We start from the raw sequence: 17,637 nt of genomic DNA, 5'->3' as shown, positions 1-17,637 counted from the left end.
TTTTATTTATCCTTTTTTGCTGGTTCTCTGTTATAATAGGCATTCAAATGTTTTCAATGAGGCCACGTCAATAACAATTCTTGTAAACAGTGGGAATGATATTTTCCCAAGGGGAATCTCTTACCTCTACATGGCTGTGTATTGTGAGCAGATTACATAATAAAGCATTACCATGTGCAGCAATGCCCTCTGGGCGCTCTCTGGAAAGCCTCAGGCTCTATTGTGTACAGTGCTTATAGAATAGAGAAGTGATTGAACAGTAGATGGTGAAAAGGAGCCCAGCTTGTTGTTTATGACAGCATTATAATAGTAAACAGGATCATTGCTATAACTTACTCATGATGACTGTTGTGACACTGAGTGATTACGCTGCTTGGTTTTCTGATTGTAACTGTAATTTTCCCTACAATGACTGAATATGTGCATAAAGGGAGAAAACACTAGCTTGCACAGTTTCCTTTTTACTTGGTCACATTCTGGTCATATGTTGCTCCATCTGTGTGTCTGAAATGTAGATGCACATTAGCACATTTTATTTTGCACACCCAGCATGCCCTTGCACTGGACTGAATTGGGTAGCTGGTGATATCCTTGTACCTGTAAAATTCCTGTTGGCAAGCTAAGGACACTGCTTATCCTCTTAACCTTATTTATCGCTGCTGTCTACTTTTTGCAATCTCTATCTATAGCCTAGTCTTGATCTGCTGATTTTTGACTTGATTTCCCCTCTGGGATCCTTAAATTTTCTTCAAATCCCATCACTCTCTTGCATTTCTGCAAACGGAGTCCTCTACTTAAGTGAAATGTCAGTCAAACATTTCTTTCTCAAAATGGAAAATATAGCATTTTGGGATGAAACCCCTAAATTATGAGATGTGAGTTTGAGGTATCTTAATGTGGGTGGGTCTATGTGATTAAGTCTGTTGGAGATATGACCATTATATACAAGTCATTTAAGTCAATTTTGTTCATTCAATTCAAGATGATGTGAAAAATGCAGAGGAATATAATAGATACAATGTCATGCTGTTTCCCTCACACATATTTCTATGGAAACAAGTATTTTTGCCTTAATTTAATCACCAATTGATGACATTTTGTTTTTGTATCCATTGGATATAATTGGAGAGGGAAAAAATACACTATATTTACATAACCTTCTTATTTTTCTGTGGCATTTGCCGTCTAACTCAGTTCAACTACAGTAATTATTATAGCTATAATCATAAATTATGAGAATCCAAAACTCATAGCAAAATATATTCCCATGACTACCATAAGCATAGGAACACTGGAACCATATTTGCGTGGAAGCAGCTTCTTAAATATATGCTTTTGAAAATACAGAGCTCCTCTTATTGTAATCCAGTTTAATCCACTGTTTCTCCAAGAGCTAGATACTGTAACTATCTACTGAAGCTTAAACAAATTAAGTTGTTTTTGGCAAGGTGGCTGCTCCATTATTCAAAGTGAGCCTTTTCAGTGGAAGAGGAAACACTTGTTCATGTTTTTAAGGAAAGTGGGTAGTCCACCTGAAATACATGTCAGCATATATCAACACTATATATTCTTAATTTCCTTTATTGCAAATGAGATGAAGGACATGGAGTAATGGAGTCAGAGGTATCCATTAAATCATCATCCCTAAGCACCAAAGGTGCATCATTTGCATTTAGATCTATACATTAATAGATCATAAAGGCAAGTCCTACTCAGACCGTATTGCCCTTGTCTTTTACCCACACACACAGGTCAGTCAGTCAAAGCAATCATTTAGTGTCCAAACACACATCCAGCTGAAAGAAATAACCTTGGTACTGTGTTATTGGAGAGAGGAAGCCCAGTAGATTAGCTGGACTGATGGGACATTTGCTGCAGGGCAAGGTGATAAGAACTTCAAAATTAAACTTGGCCCTGGGAAGCTAGGCGCATTCAAAAGAAAAAAGTGGCTCCTGCACGACACAGTGATTGTTTCTTTTTTTGGAGGGGACACAAAGATCGCCCACAATGTTATCTCGTCAGTCCACCGGCGCATCAATCAGGACCCAGGCTGCTGGGAATCGACCCCTTCGGTCCAAAATCAATGCCCTCTCCCATTCTCTTTGGTACAGCAGAGATTGTCAGAGATACAGCGCAGGAGAGCTCCGCCAAATGCAGCACTATATGTTCTAAATGGGGGAGGCCATTAACTCGCTGACACACACTGTCTCTCTCCTTTCTTCTCTGCTCAACCTTTCTTTTATCAGTCTCACGAGGATCGGATTGAAAGCGTTACAGTGAAACAGTGTGGTTTTCCTATCACAGCATTTCTACTGTATACAAACTATTCCTGTAGAATAGCAATATTTGAAATCAATTGTATTCATATGTATGAAATGTCCAATTTTGTAAATATCATCATCATCATCATCATCAGCATCATCATCACCACCTCCACTCTCGCCTTTATCAATAACTCTGATTATCAAGCCCTTAATCATAATGTTAATCATCCACCCCAACATCATGTTCTTCTCCTCCTCATCATCTTAATAATCATCATCATCACCACCACCATCCTCAGTGGTGACTCGGATCAACAAGTCCAGGTTAAAAATCCTTGACATCATGCACAACAGACTGACTGTGTACCATGGAGTAATTTGTCATAATACACTATCTTTATGAAGTTTGTATGAATTCAAACTTCCTCTGGCACTGTGTAGTTTATCTATAATTGCATTGTTTTTGTCAACACCTGCATATCACTGATCAGAGACTTAACTGTACCCTGCTAAAATACACATCTAACATAGTTCAGGCTATTTATCAACCTAGTTGTTTTTTTGCACATCTGTCATTTATGCCTCTTTTGCCATATGACAAACTAGTTGTGACAGTGCTGAACATTATTGGTCCATCCCCTTGGAACTCCACTCCGTTTCTGTCGTGAGTCTTATTCTGATTGAACTACAACTCCCAGCAGCCCCCTCTGTGCCCTCGCGCGTTTGTCTTCCTGTTTGGGTGCAGCAGCTGGAAAAATGGCAGCTGAGACAGGGAGATACAGGAGTGCTGTTAACAAAAGCAAAGACCCTTCTGGTCTGCTAATCTCTGTCATAAGGTAAGAGTTGTCACATTCATTGTATAGAGTTAATGGCGACGGTGAGACTTTTGACAGCTGTTTTTCCGGGCTTATGTTTGCTCGCAGGTATGGCTTGCCAGCTAGCTCTTATGCTAAAGCTAATGTTACATCCTTCCTGTATTGTGAATGATATTGAAGAAATTAGACAGCACGCAAGTTTACAGTTTGTTTTCCTGTTGTGTTTAGTGTTAGACATCACCTAATAGTGACAGCACTTTTATTTAGTGTCGAAGGGGAAGAAAAAGGTCACCAATGACTGTTATCAAGCTAACTAGCTAGCTAACGCTAGTTAGCCTAACGGATTTGACAGCTGTCTGTCATTCATCAGTCTCAGTAGCCTTTCTTACCTTCCTTACTTTCCTTACTTAAAACCCTGCTGCTGGGAGGAAAACGGAGCTTTGCAGATATTTTAATGATGTAACGTTAGATAGTGGTTCCCAAAGTCGGGTCCAGGGACTTCCAGGGGTCCTTAAGGGAATTCCTAATAGTAATAGTTTAATTTCAGTACTGCTTCACCATTATTTCATTTACTGCTCATTCTAGACATACAGCACAATGGGAATCAGGATGAGAAATCCACATTGTGGTTATCACCCTACCTAGCTATCACCCTACCTACACTATAGACACTTATGTAATTCTATTAATTCTATTTTAAATCTTAATTGACAAGTACAATTTCTGTAGGACAGAATCTTACCAATTGAGCATCTGCTACGTAATGTGTGTCTATGGCATGGACAAATTTTGGGAACTCCTGATATGAAGGGATGCCATAATAGCTGATGCCGTTCCTTCCTGTTGAATAATCTGCTGCTGCTGTTTGACCCATTTGCTGCAACATACAGCATAAATTTACCAGTCCACTCTGCTGTCTCTAGGTGTGTTTTGGCGTGCGAATGTGTGTGTACAATTGTCTGCTCCTGCTTCCATGCACTCATTTTTTCACCGCAATTTCTTCACCATATGCTGCAAGTGCTCCTCATAAGCACCTACTTGTAGCGTGCACTCTACTCATAATTACAGTATTTCTGACAGCATCTGAAGGCAGGGTTACTTACAGTGATGATTTCCATTTTTCTGACTCCTTTTCTGACTACTCCCCACTGTCAAAGTGCTGATGCTGGAATCAGATCCCTGGACTTTGTGTTTGACCCCCCTTTTCACTCTTCTCCCAATCCAGGACTTTGTCCAACAGTGATGATGTGCAGGACAGGGAGACAGAGAAGGGGCGTCTGGAGGAGGCCTTTGAGAAATGTGACCGGGACCTGGATGAGCAGATTGTTCAGCACTATGCTGAGCTCACCACTGCTATCAGGACCTACCAGAGCATCACTGAGCGCATCACCAGCTCCCGCAACAAGATCAAACAGGTAGCAGGGGGAGACACACACATACATACACAAAATGGACACTGGACTGAAAACACTGGAATTCCTGCTTACATAGACTTAGATGGATTTCAGAGCACACTGAGCTGCATAACAAAACAAAAAGGCTTTCTTCATTCTTCATTCATTAAAAGTATTCCTTTCTCAGTTTTGAGGCCTTAATGTTGCATGACTGAAAAACTGACTTAATTCATACAAATCCTGGTCACCCAAGAGGAAAACTGCCTTCTGCCTACTGTCTACTTTAATAATAACAAACTCATGGAATTACACATGGCGGAATTATTTGTGTCTTTTTAGCATTTGTGTTTATTTTTCTAAGTTGATAAACTAATCTAAAATTAAATCTGGCAAATCATACCTGTTTATTTTTTACTTGGACACTATTTTCTCTATCAGACTTGAAAGTAAATCTATCATACTTGTTAAAATGATTCACAATTTTGAGGTCAGTCTATCGTTCCCCTCCTAACAAAGGCTAATATACTGTAGATTTGGCAAGAAAGACACAGTCATTCCCAATGCTTTATATTATCTGGATAAAATATTGATTTAACCAAATTGTTATGCAGACCAGGATCATACCAATTCAGCTTCAGGACATCTTGGGTGAAGGCAATCAAATCGACTCATGAATCAAAGAAAAATCACTCTTTTTATCCACCCACCCACTCACATACACACACACACACGTTGAATGATAATGCATATTTACAGCGAAGGTGGAGTGATGGTGCCAGGGAGTTTGTCATTAAGGACGTTAGTGGAAATTTGAATACGAGTGAGGGCTTGGCTGATTACTCTGGAGTGAGTGAGTGTGTGTGTGTGTGTGTGTGTGTGTCTATACCACTGCCTTTGACACTTCCATCACTAATAGAGCTTCTGGGATTGCCTGTCAGAGGATTTCACAGCAGTGTGATGTCAGCCTCTTCTCCAAGGACTGTTTGTGTTCATTTGTTTTTCTCCTAGCTTTGTAAATTCCATTGTGAATTCTAAATTTGTTAATTCGTATGAACTCCTACAACAGCTGAGCCAAAGTCACAGTGCTATAATGAGTGTTCAGATAAGATCACTTCCTCCCTTTCTTTGTGTCACCTGCATTTCAGAGATTCCCTCCACATAGGGACATTGATATGATGTTAATTTCTTTCAAGGGGTATCTTTAGGTATGTCTCATCACATTAATGTCACTCACTGTCCTATGTTACCAGTAAGAATGACATCATCACGTGAACAAGAACCTACAAGTAAAATCCAGTTATTTTTGTTGCAGGTGCTAGAAAGGGGTATATTTAGGCTGCATGTCCACCAGGGATATTTCTTTACAGCACTGGCTTTCAATGGAATGGATGCAACATTGCATGTTCCTGCCAGTGCTGAGAGCAAGAAATGAACAAGCACGTAATCCGTGATAAGCTGTGACCAGTTTGGCACTTGCTAAATCGACTCACCTGGGATTGGAACTCAGGTCTCTGGTGTTGCAAACCTAGCGTATGCTTTACCATCTGAGCTAAACTGAAAATGACGTTCATAGAGTCTTTATAGCTGTGTCCCGCAGTGGCACCTGCACTGTTAAAAATTACTTAAATTATAACCCAGGAGAGGCCACAATTTACAGTGATTTCAGAACAGCCAAGATGTGTTGTTAGACCACTTAGCTGTTGTGAAATCACTGTTTTAAGTCAACAGACAAGTTGTTAATTGTTGGTTTGAGCATGAATATTTAAATGAAGAGTTATATGGTCAGGTGAATATTTAGTATTTTACAATGGCTTAGAGTGTGACTTGGCAAGTGTGGACCAAAACAATTCGTTTCATAATTCCACTGTCATCAGAACGGCGCTGTGCTTCAAATGGGTTTTCAATAGTCTCTTAGCAACAGCAGTCACAATCAGCACTTCCCGCATGCATTTGTTTAGTGCTGCTAGCTACAAGGTGCCAATTGGACATAGGGGCTTAGTGTTATGTCTCACTTGTAGGATGTCAACTCCTCATTTCCCCCAGGTGAAGGAGAACCTGCTGTCCTGTAAGATGCTGCTCCACTGCAAAAGGGACGAACTGAGGAAGCTGTGGATAGAGGGCATCGAGCACAAGCACGTCCTCCAGCTGCTGGACGAAATCGAGAGCATCAAGCAGGTGCCTCAAAGGCTGGAAGCCTGCATGGCGAGCAAGCACTACCTCCACGCCACGGATATGCTGGTGAGTGGGCTGATAGGCTGAGGTGTGGTTGCATGTGTGTATGTGTGTGTCTGTGCCTGTGTGTCTGCTTGAGTTTTTGTGAGAACTGGATGCTATGGATGTGAATGTAAGTGATGGAGAGAGACAGAAGAAAGACACTTGCCTATACATATACAGTATATATATATATATATATTTTTAAGATTCTTTTTTGGGCATTTTTGCCTTTATTGGACAGTTCAAAGTGGAGGCAGAGAGGGATGATGTGTCAAAGGTCTTGGGCCGGATTCAAACCCAGGACATCGCGTTTACATGGTACGCTCCTTAGACCACTGATCCACCAGGACCCCCGCCAATATTTTTTTGTAAAAGTCTATTGTCTACTTGTGGTTGGATGGACCTTGAATTCAGCAGCATGTTCCCTCTGTGGTAAACAAGAGGTGAAGAAAGTGAGAAATAGAGAAAGGGACAGATTGTTTGCTTGACAAGTCTTTGAAATTGTGGGAAAACTTATTGGCAAGCGCAAATGGATATGAGGCAGTACTGATAGGGAGCTTGTGAGACCCAGGTTCTGCATGGTCCAAATACGTAAACACCAGTGTTTATGAGGTGTTGCTGCTTAGATTGATTTTCTGACGCCTCTCATCCCTTGAAAGAATCCCTTTCTAGCCTTCAACAGTCCAGCGGACGCATCTATTTTCCTTCAAGCAAACTTCATCAAAGTGGCTAAGAGGGCACTGCAGGTGTGTGAGCGTGTGTGTGTGTGTGTGTAGTCCTGTTCTTTTGATGTGTGTTTTGCAGTATGCTCAGCAGGGGGGCTGGAGGATGGCACCGAGGACTAAACGACCAGACTCTGTGATCTCTCTGTTCCTTTCCTCTCTCTCTCTTCCTCACTCCATTCCTCACTCCCACACGTCTTCCTTCAGACTTTGGTAATAATTAGTTTGCTAGAATAGGGTTATCTGAGGAGGAGGAAAAAAAAGGGATGATGGGGCGCCCAAAGGACTATGAAGAGCCCTCTTTGTGGAGGTGGAAAGAAACGGAACTTCACTCAACCTGTACTCAATCAGTACAGTATGCTTTGAAAGGTTGTGGAAAGTTCAAAGCCAGTCAGACTTAGTAACTTGAAATGTGCTTTGCTTGGTCAGAAACGAACTTTGCTTCATGGAACATTTTTATTCCTCTACGTGAAGAAATGCAGTCAGATGCATTCATTCTACCTTTCAGTTTATTTATTTATTTATTTATTTATTTATGTATTTATATATTTATTTATGTATTTATTTATTTATTTATTTATTTATCTGGGACAGTGCACATTAATCAACATCAATATAACATTACAGGAACATCAATGTAAATGTGCCGGGGTTAGCTAAAGAGCTCATTTGCACCCGTAGTGCCTGAGCAGAAAAAGCAGGTAAAATAGTACACTATGAAGGATGATGGTGACATATATATGTTGATAAATAAATCATGTAAAATGATTGACAAATGTCAATCACTTCAAAACATATATGCCAATATTGGCCATGATTACACAAAGGACGCAGCATAACCTCTTTGGATTAACAGATTTGGTTAGTTTGTAAATTAATCCACCGACTTTTTGGCAAATAAGCTCTTTGATCAACGTACCATTGTCCTAGGGGAAGATTGGTGACTGTGTTTAGGTGCTTTTGACATAATATAAAGCTAGCACAAACTTGAGACTTGTTTCCAATGCAAATCAATTTGTTTGAATAGATTCACACATTTCTTGATATTAACACTTAATTGTGAAACAGAAATCCCTAAACAAGTGAAACTGCACTGGTGACAAGTGGAATAATCTCACCCCACTGACAGCGTTTTTCACTTGTTTTAAGGAAAATGTGTTTATTTTTAGAGAGAATATGAGAATGAGTTAAGATTGACATTTTCTGCAGTGCAAAACTTTTATTGGAGGCTGATATACTGTCGGTGAGTCACGTTCGTCCCACTCGCTCTCTCCCTCTCTCCTGTAACTCCATGCTGTGTCACTCCTCTGAGAGTCCCTGATGTGTTTATTCCCATCATGCTGTCAGTCATTACTGTACTCATCTGTCAGATTAACGTCTCCCTGGCTTTCACACGCTCCCTCTGTCCTCCTCTCCGCTCCCTCTGCTGCTTCTTCTTTCCTCTTTTATTCATCCTCTCTATTTTGGCTCTGTTCCACTTTCGCAAGTAAAGTATAAAAAAGATTATGATTAAATAAAATACACAAGTGCATAATGTGCTGTGTATAATATGTTGTATGTTTGTATAAATAAAATGTATGCAAGTTGTAATATTATACCTTTGCACATACAGTACACATGTATAACACCTTTAGGACCTTAACGTTTGTTTAAAAGACATCTTTCTAATTCAATTCAAAACAATAGCTTTCCTAGTTTTTCTCTCTCTCTCTGTCTCTTTCTCTCTTCCTCCCTCTCTCTCTCTCTCTCTCTCTCTCTCTTTATCTTTCTCTCTGTCTCTACCCTATCTCCCTGGGTTGACAATTAGAATTCAGACTGTGCTTTCTGTCTCCTGTTGAATGGCAGTCTTGGACCCCATGGGGTTGGTTAGGAACGACACTGGCTACGGTTCCAGAAAAAGATCTCCTCTCCTGTCCTCTCCTTCTCCTCCCTCCATCTATCTCTCCCTCCATTCCCTTGTTCCTGTAATATCACAGGCATCCCAGGCATGCGCACAAACACACACACACCTGCTGACACCCCCCTCGGAGCCCAGAGGCTTGTGATAAGCTGTCACACCCTCTCCTCTCCTCTCCTCTCCTCTCCTCTCCTCTCCTCTCCTCTCCTCTCCTCTCCTCTCCTCTCCTCTCTCCATTTTTGAGTCCCCCTTGTTCTACCTCTTTCTCTCCTTCTCTTCTCGTCTCTTCTCTTCTCTTCTCTTCTCTTCTCTTTCAGTCTTTCTACCGCTTCCTCTCTCTCCTCTCCACTCCTGTATCCCTCACTCCTATCTCCATTCTCTCTATCCCTCTCTCCCTCCATCCCTCTCTCTCCCATGTTAATTCACTAGAGGCTTCATATCCTTGATTAGGCTGACAGGCTGGGCCCCCTAATGATGTTAACCAGCCTTCTTCTGTCATCCCAGCCCAATGATAATGAGATATTCTCTCTCTCTCTCTCTTTCTCTCTCTCTCTCTGACAGTCATACAATCACACACACATATAATCGGAATCATGCACAGACACATCTCACACAGACACCTTGTGTCCCCTCTGTCTCTTTCTAACACACACACACACACACACACACACACACACACACACACACACACACTCACACACACACACACAGCCATGCAGGCATGCCGAGTTATTCTATTAAGCCGATGGGGGCTGATCACGCAGTGCATTAGCACATCTTTCCACTAATGTGGCTCTCATTTGCATCAACACACACTTGACCCATGCCCCCTGCCCAGCTTCCTTCTCCCTGCTACCGGCTCCCTTCTGGCCTGCCCTAGCCATGCACACATTCTCCACAGCGTTATCATCCAGCCATTAGTGCCCTCCAATAATAAAATCTACACATGCATGCACAGATGCACACACACATATACACACGGACAAGCACATGTACACATTCATTTAGTGCCACGAAGATTTATTAAATACAAACATGCCACAACCGCTGCTGTTAATGAAAACTGAAGAAAGGGAGGGAGGGAGGAAGGGAGAGAGAGGCCAAATGGGAAAGATAAAGAGAGTGACTCATGAGGACAGTGGGAGTGTTCTGTTCAGTTTAGCCACCCATTATTTGATTGAAATAGTTTATCTATGTCTTCCAGCAAATATTAATCTCTGTGATTTAAATTAAATGTATACATAATGGTATGTATAGGTGGACGTCAATTCCATGAAGGAAATAAAAAAAAATAATGGCACTGACACAACTGGGTTTTTGTAATGTAATATGGATGGTTGTTCATCTCATTGTAACCATGGGTTAGGGTTTGTAGTTATCCCGTGTTTTTTTTTTTTTTTCGCACTACATCTTGGAGTTGGAGAAATAGAGAGAAAGGGAAGCTTACTGCATAAGTGTCATTGAAATGAAGAATCTCTGAAAACCTGCCTAACCTAAGCCCAGTGGTAGGAATAAATAAGGTTCATGTTTTTCCATTGATGTTTTTATTAGTCTATTGTGTCTTGACAACATCTGTTCTGATTGAGGGGAGAAATTAATTTATGGGACAGCAATTGTGTAGTGTAGGAGCTAGATAACAATGACATGGTCTTCCATCCAAAATAAACAAGTGAAAACTAGCTTAGTGCTAGTTTCAAGTTCGTCACTTGCTTTGTCTGTGAAGCTGACCAATATAACAGCTAAAAATATCAAAACCAAGTATATCAATTGTACATTCACAATTTTCAATAATTCCCAAAACATCTAGACTAAGCTGATGACATCACACAGATGACAAAAATACATAAAGACCCAAGGCAATCTGCTTAGGCCTATCCATGATTTTAATCACATAGGAGATAGCAATATCTACTGACCAGTAGAGGTAACTGCTACAGATATAAGTGAATGAAACTGAATGAGCATACAAAATGAATGGCAGTCTATGAACATAGTCTCACAGAAAGGTCCTCCCTACAGACGAAACAACATATTAAAGCTCTCCCCCTCTTGGCAAGCTTAACAATAATAGTAGGGGGTCTATTGTGTGTTACCACTGTTGGTCAAGGACAGCAAAATTAATATGTCGCTAGCATTTAAGCCAGGCTGAGAACGACAAAATACAAGTACTTCAAAACATCAAAACTATTGATTAATATCTCTCCTAACATTTGCACACAAAATATGGAAACCTATGTCAAACAATCAAATGTTGAAAAATTATAATTTTCCTTTTCAAGAAAGCCAAGATAGTTAACGTTGTGGAACTTGAAACAATTCTTAATGGTAACGTTGGGGTCTACCAACACATTTTTGTTAGAACACAGCGGAACAATGCAAATCGCGTAGAAATGTAGCGTTAAAATGAATAAAGCAATTTCCCAGCACTATGTATTGAAAAATAGACAAAAGGAGCAGTTAGCTTCTAAGGATACCCCCAAGAAAAAACACTTTAGTGTGATTCATTCCTTCCCCTTTTTCAAACAACCAATAATGACAAACCATTTGCCTACAACACAGCCAGTCGCAATCAAAATTACTTATGCAAGATTTCCCACGATTCCCTGCTAATAAAAAAGTATAGAAAATGAATGTTTTTATAAGTGACGTTAAGTAACACAAATAGAACAAAAGGCACGTTATCTCAGTAGACCTTGTACCATCAAATGCTTATACTTATGTATGTCAACACCTTGACAACAACTTATGTGCCAAAAATAAGGCATAATACCTGTATATAGCTTGTGGACCCCTTGCCTTTGATAATGCCATGTAGTAGGCGATTATTGTCATGACGGACTATTGCTCCTAGTCTAGCGACTCGTGGCCAATAAGGGGAAAGTGCATGGAAATACTGCTGCTGGTTGGGAGTAGATCATGAGCAGGAACCTGACAGGGTAATTTGACTTCTATCACCATGCAAATCTTGTCGAGTGAAGACAAATGTTTAACAGACTGGATTATATGAGTGTATTCCGGTCCACTGCAGCATTTGTCCCCTGCTGGCGTTTGAGAGATAGATAGACAGATATAGGCCTGTATTAGTAGTGTAGTTTTGTATGACTTTATCAAGGCCCACCGACTGTGTGTCCCACTGTTACAAGGAGAGCAGTTATTATAGGTTTAAGCAGATGTTGGTTGCGTGATGTTTGTTGTTTGAAGTGTGCTGGAAACAAAACCTGGCCACACTGTCAAGTTAATGTAGTATTTCGTCATTCAATTAAATTACTAAGCTGCCTTGGTAGATTTGATAATGGAAAGAACCGGTTGAATACCCGCCAAAGTGGCCAGACAAAATGAGACTGGCCAACCACAGCTCTGAATAACCAATGTTTGGTGGTGGCGAGTATTGGTTTCTAGACCTAGTTCTGTGGCTAACTCTGCGTTCCCCTTATGCAGGTTTCGGCTGTGGAGTCGCTGGAGGGCCCTCTGCTGCAGGTGGAGGGCCTGGGAGACCTGCGCCTGGAGCTCCACAGCAAGAAGCTCAACATCCACCTGGTGCTCATTGATGAGCTGCACCGACACCTCTACATCAAGTCCACAAGTCGCCTGGGACACAAGAACAAGGACAAGAATGCTGCTCGCCTGCCAGGGTAAGGGGTAGTCAGGATAGTGTTTGATTATGTTTTTACTACCTGGCGGGGGTCCAAGTGTGAGAGGTCTATTTTTTTTAGCTCAAGGGACTGGGGTAAGAAATAGAGTTAGTTAAGAGGTTAAGGTAAGACAAGTAGCAGTTAGGGTTATGGATTTGGAGATTATTTTAATTGCATAGAATGTCGTCACCAGTATACCATAGCAGAGAGGTGTGTAGGTCCAAGTGTGCAAGGTTTCAGAGAGAGAAAGAGAGGCAGAGAGAGGAAGAAGTATAAGGGTGAGGTTGAGGAAAAAGATGTGGAATGCTGAAAAGGGATAACAGTTTGTTTGGTCAGAGGTACTAAAAAGCCTTTATTGTTGGCCTATTATGTAGTCAACAGAAATAATGTAGTCTTCAAAGAAGAACTTGCCTCTTTGAAAAGTTTAGACTGTGTAGATGTGCCTTCATTATAAGTTATTGCATGGCTGGGACGACTAAGTGCAACTAGCCAATTATTTACTGTATGGAAAAACAAGCCAATTACTGACAAAAACAATTAGACCTTGTATTACTTGTCGCTCTAATTTTTTTGTCATGTTTGCACCTTGCACTCTGAACTTCCAAAGAGACTGGAGAATAACACCTCACATCATTTATTGTAAAGAAGCAAACAACACTAATTCATCCATGGGAAATGAGGAGGAATGCAGACACAGTGATGATAGGTGCTAACAACGTCAGTGTCCTATCTACACATTGTATATCCATGGGGGCTTAAAACATTTATTACATACGGGAGACAATATCAGATGCCAATTACTGCCAGTAAATAAACAAAATGCCAAAATTGGAGATGCACAGTTTCTGTGTGACACCAATGATGTTTTGAATGCTAATGTAGGTTTTGCAGCCATGAGGAGAATAACTTAAGCTTTGCCTGAGTGACACATGGGCTGGCAACCAGCAACAAGCTAATTCCTCAGTTACGTGATGCAGCCATATAACACATTAGGGACCATGTAACTCACTGGCCTTAAACATACTGTTGTTGTTGCTGTTGTGTTCAATGTGAAGCACTCAGCCTAAGCATATGTTCGTACTTGTTTGTGAGTTCCTATGTGCGTGTTTGCATTTACACGCCTGTGTGTGTGTGTGTGTGTGTGTGTGTGTGTGTGTGGTGCAGTAATTACGGTGGCGGTGGCTTGGTGAGGTACAGTGATTTATTACTGAGGGTCAGCGAGTGACAGGTCCTGGCCTCTCTGTATTGGGTCGCCTCTAACAACAAGCCAACCTCCATACGCCCCACTCACTTAGCAGGCACACTGTGTTTATACCGCCCAACTTAAAGGGCCTGGGTTGCTTCCACCTCCGGCTTAAGGCTTGATAAATGGCTCATTGGAAAGCAGCACCATTCCCACCCAGAGATGCAAGGCTTATTGTTGTAGGGGTGGATTGGTTTTGTTAGAGAAGGGCAGAGTATTGGGAACATTTACTGTAGGGTTTGGATGTTCTGTTGGTGCATACTAAACTTTTGTATGTCCAGAAGTAGCTATTCCCCCAGACCTTTTGGGTTAGTTTCAGCCTATTTGTCTCATGCAGTTGCTTTGCTGTGATAATCAAATCATGTTGATGTTATACTACATTAGGAGGCTGTCTTTTTTACTTTGAACAGTCATGATGATGATATTGATATGATGACTTTGTTGTTTTATCTTGATGCTCGTGATGTTCTCTGATCTATGGTTTTTCTCCACAGCTCTGCGGCCAAAGACACGTCTCCAATGCCTATGCTGGATGTCGGCAGTCTGTCCACTCCACGCAAGCTCTTGGACTCGTCGCAGTTCAGCACCCCTGGAACCAGCAGTGGTGCGGTGCTAAGAACATATTAGACAGAGGAGGAAGGGGGAAAGATGGAGAAAAGATGGGTGCTGGCTTGCCAGAAGGAGGGGAAGATGAAAACGGTTGAAGAGAGGGAGTTAGCGGGAATGAGAGTTATCGAAGAGCGCCTTATGAATAACCATAAGTTTTACATGGTTTGCTCTCCACTAACATTGCATACATTAAGAGTATTATAGAGATACACAGACAGATGCACACACACCAACGCAGTGCTGTTCTTGGTCTCTTCGGATAACTCGAAGTGTGTGGATTTCAGTTTTCAATTTTATTTTCACTGTGCTGATGTTCATAGTGATAATGAAGTCATTAGCATCACTCTGGCTCCTGCCATTACATCCATTAGCATGTCATTATGGGTGTGTTCTGCCAAACCTTTACACACGCACGCACGTACGCACGCACACACGCACGCACACACGCACGCACACATGCACGCACACACACAGTGCATTCAGTTAAATCACTGAATGCACACAGAAACTGCTAATGATACAAACTTTTGAACAAAGGAATAAACACATCATTGATGCCCCTTTGCACATACACACATGCACACAAATTTGCACACACAAACGCACACACGCTTCCTTCCTTTCAACATATATCATAACATCATTAAACTATGATCATAATATACATTTCCTTCCCTAACATTGTAATCATCTCGTACCCCCTATCTGTACCATTAGTCACCCTGCATCTCTGTCAGCACAGCAGGGGAACAGCATTCATTATGCTCACACTGTTACTAGCACTTAACGGGGGCTGATAATGCAGATGCAACTGCATTCAAGAATGTATGAATTCTCTGTTGGTTGGAGGGGCGTAGAGTCGGCTCCGTATTCCTTCCAGGCAGAGCACAGGGGAACACAAACAAGAAGATAATGAAAAAAGTTAATCCTGCAATAACCTGGTGTTCCCTTGGTGTTTCTGAGTTTTTATATTAAGCATGGCACTTCTTTGCACCACCCACTCTTTGCTTTCTAAGTTAGCTACTCGCTATCTTGTTTTGAGCTCTTGGCATCCCAAGCAACCATTTGATGACAGATTAGGTGATTGCTAGCTTTAACGTCGTTAGAGTTGCAGTGATAGGTTGTACATTTAACAATGTTTAGCATGTGATTGACTCCTGGCAAGCAAAGTTGCCTCAAAAGCTAAGCTGTGGCCAACATTTCCTTGCCATCAAAAAGTTGACCATTGTCTACGCTGACAGACTTCCTTGCTCAGCTCGTAAAAAAATAATGGACTTTCAGCATCTCGTTAAAGTCAGCAACAACTGTCATTTCTCTTTTTTTACCCTCTCTTGCCTTCCCTCTTTCCCTTACTTCCTGATTTTCAGACTTTTCTATTCCCTCCCTCTTTCTTTTTCTACCTCCTCTCTTTAGCATTCTGTTCAGTATTTTATCTCCTCCTCTAATCCTTTTCTTTTTCTCTGCCCCACAGCTCTTGACACCTCTTTATCTCTCTATCAGTCCTTCCTTCCTTCCTTCCATCTCACTTCCTCCCTCTCTCATCTTTCTCTATCCTTACTCCGCCACCCCCCCACCACCTCCCATAATCCCTGTACTAACTGCACTGCACTCCACTTTTTCACGCTTACCCATTTATGCTAAACCAGGGCCCAGATGTATAAATGAAACACAAATAAAAATAAAAAGATCACATACGCCATTTTCCACATAGAAATAGTTTTTGGGAGTGGGCATTAGGCTTGTGCACATACGCAAATTCACAATGATTGAGATTTATAAAACAGAAAAATGCGTAGTCTTGGATCTACACAGAGTTTTGTACATCTGCTTTTTCACTCAGTGTGTCTCATCAGCCAGCCCTCTAACCTGTGCCTATCCCCCCCAACATACACATACACAAATGCACAAAATCACACTAATACATGTTAAGTATCCCTTCAATTCACCCCCTGGGTCTAAAAGTCAATGCTGAACCACAGCTTTCCCTACATTACACAAAATAACACTAACAATTAGCTACTGCCGGGCCATAAGTGCCTATACACCGTCATGCTAGCAACTATAGCGACACAGCAGCCGGCTTCCATCAATGGCGTAGCTTGCCATTTTGTCTAATAGCCTTAGAGCATCTCATTTGTAGCTAGTAATTGTCGTAATTATTACGCAAACTACAGTTAGAACGGGGGAAAAGAGGAAATACACCCAAAGTCCATTAACTTGCCATAAACATTAACTCTCTTAGCATGCTTTGATGGGGAATTGGGAGGCCCCATCTGATGGAAATTAGAGCATCACTCGATGCTTCCACTCTCAATTTAGCCGTTAATGTGGCTAAGTCTGATGGAGAGAGCATGAGAGGGAGGAGAAGGACAGGATAGCTGCAGGTGTGTGTGTTAAAGAGAGGGGGATGGAGGAGTATAGTTAAAGCTATGATCTATTTGGTTGGGTTTGTTACAATAATAAAAAGGAGATGTTTTAATCATGATCTCTAGATTTATATTCAGTTGCTAAACTGAAAATATTTGAAAGTGCCTATTTGAGTGTATGCTATGGACATAGTAGCACTGTAGAAACCTGCATTTGTCTATATATAAATGTGTGTATATGTATTTTTGTGTGTATGTCTGTGTTTGTGCCCCCTCAGTGCGTGAGCTGCAACAGGAGGTACGGGAGCTGAACCAGACAGACATTCCTGAGGTGGATCCAGAGGAGAACAGTGCTGAGTTCATGGGCATCCTTATCAAGGTGCAGACATGAAGAACACACACACACACACACACACACACACACGCTCGCTCGCACGCACGCATGCACACACACACACACACACACACAAATATTCTTACA

General features: G+C 41.4%; 1 protein-coding gene across 1 annotated transcript in view; it reads left to right on the top strand.

Moving 5' to 3' along the window:
* Window positions 1–2,997: 2,997 nt before the first annotated feature.
* Window positions 2,998–17,637, top strand: part of LOC139644376 (exocyst complex component 4-like) — a gene marked incomplete at its 3' end in the record, with an annotated part of 99,460 nt that continues 84,820 nt past the window's right edge. Inside the window, exons 1-6 of the mRNA XM_071519739.1 lie at window positions 2,998–3,100; window positions 4,305–4,494; window positions 6,517–6,711; window positions 12,745–12,938; window positions 14,676–14,785; window positions 17,435–17,535. Of these exons, the coding sequence (XP_071375840.1) occupies window positions 3,021–3,100; window positions 4,305–4,494; window positions 6,517–6,711; window positions 12,745–12,938; window positions 14,676–14,785; window positions 17,435–17,535 (870 nt within the window). The remainder of the gene's footprint in view (window positions 3,101–4,304; window positions 4,495–6,516; window positions 6,712–12,744; window positions 12,939–14,675; window positions 14,786–17,434; window positions 17,536–17,637) is intronic.

Source organism: Centroberyx affinis, unplaced genomic scaffold (genome assembly GCF_046629955.1).
Source record: "Centroberyx affinis isolate AG114_WGS23_722 - 3 ecotype Tasmania unplaced genomic scaffold, CSIRO-AGI_Caff_v1 ptg000729l_1, whole genome shotgun sequence".
Taxonomy (NCBI): Eukaryota; Metazoa; Chordata; class Actinopteri; order Beryciformes; family Berycidae; genus Centroberyx; species Centroberyx affinis.
The sequence above is the reverse complement of the archived record's forward strand: the minus strand, read 5'-3'. Positions and strand labels throughout refer to the sequence as shown.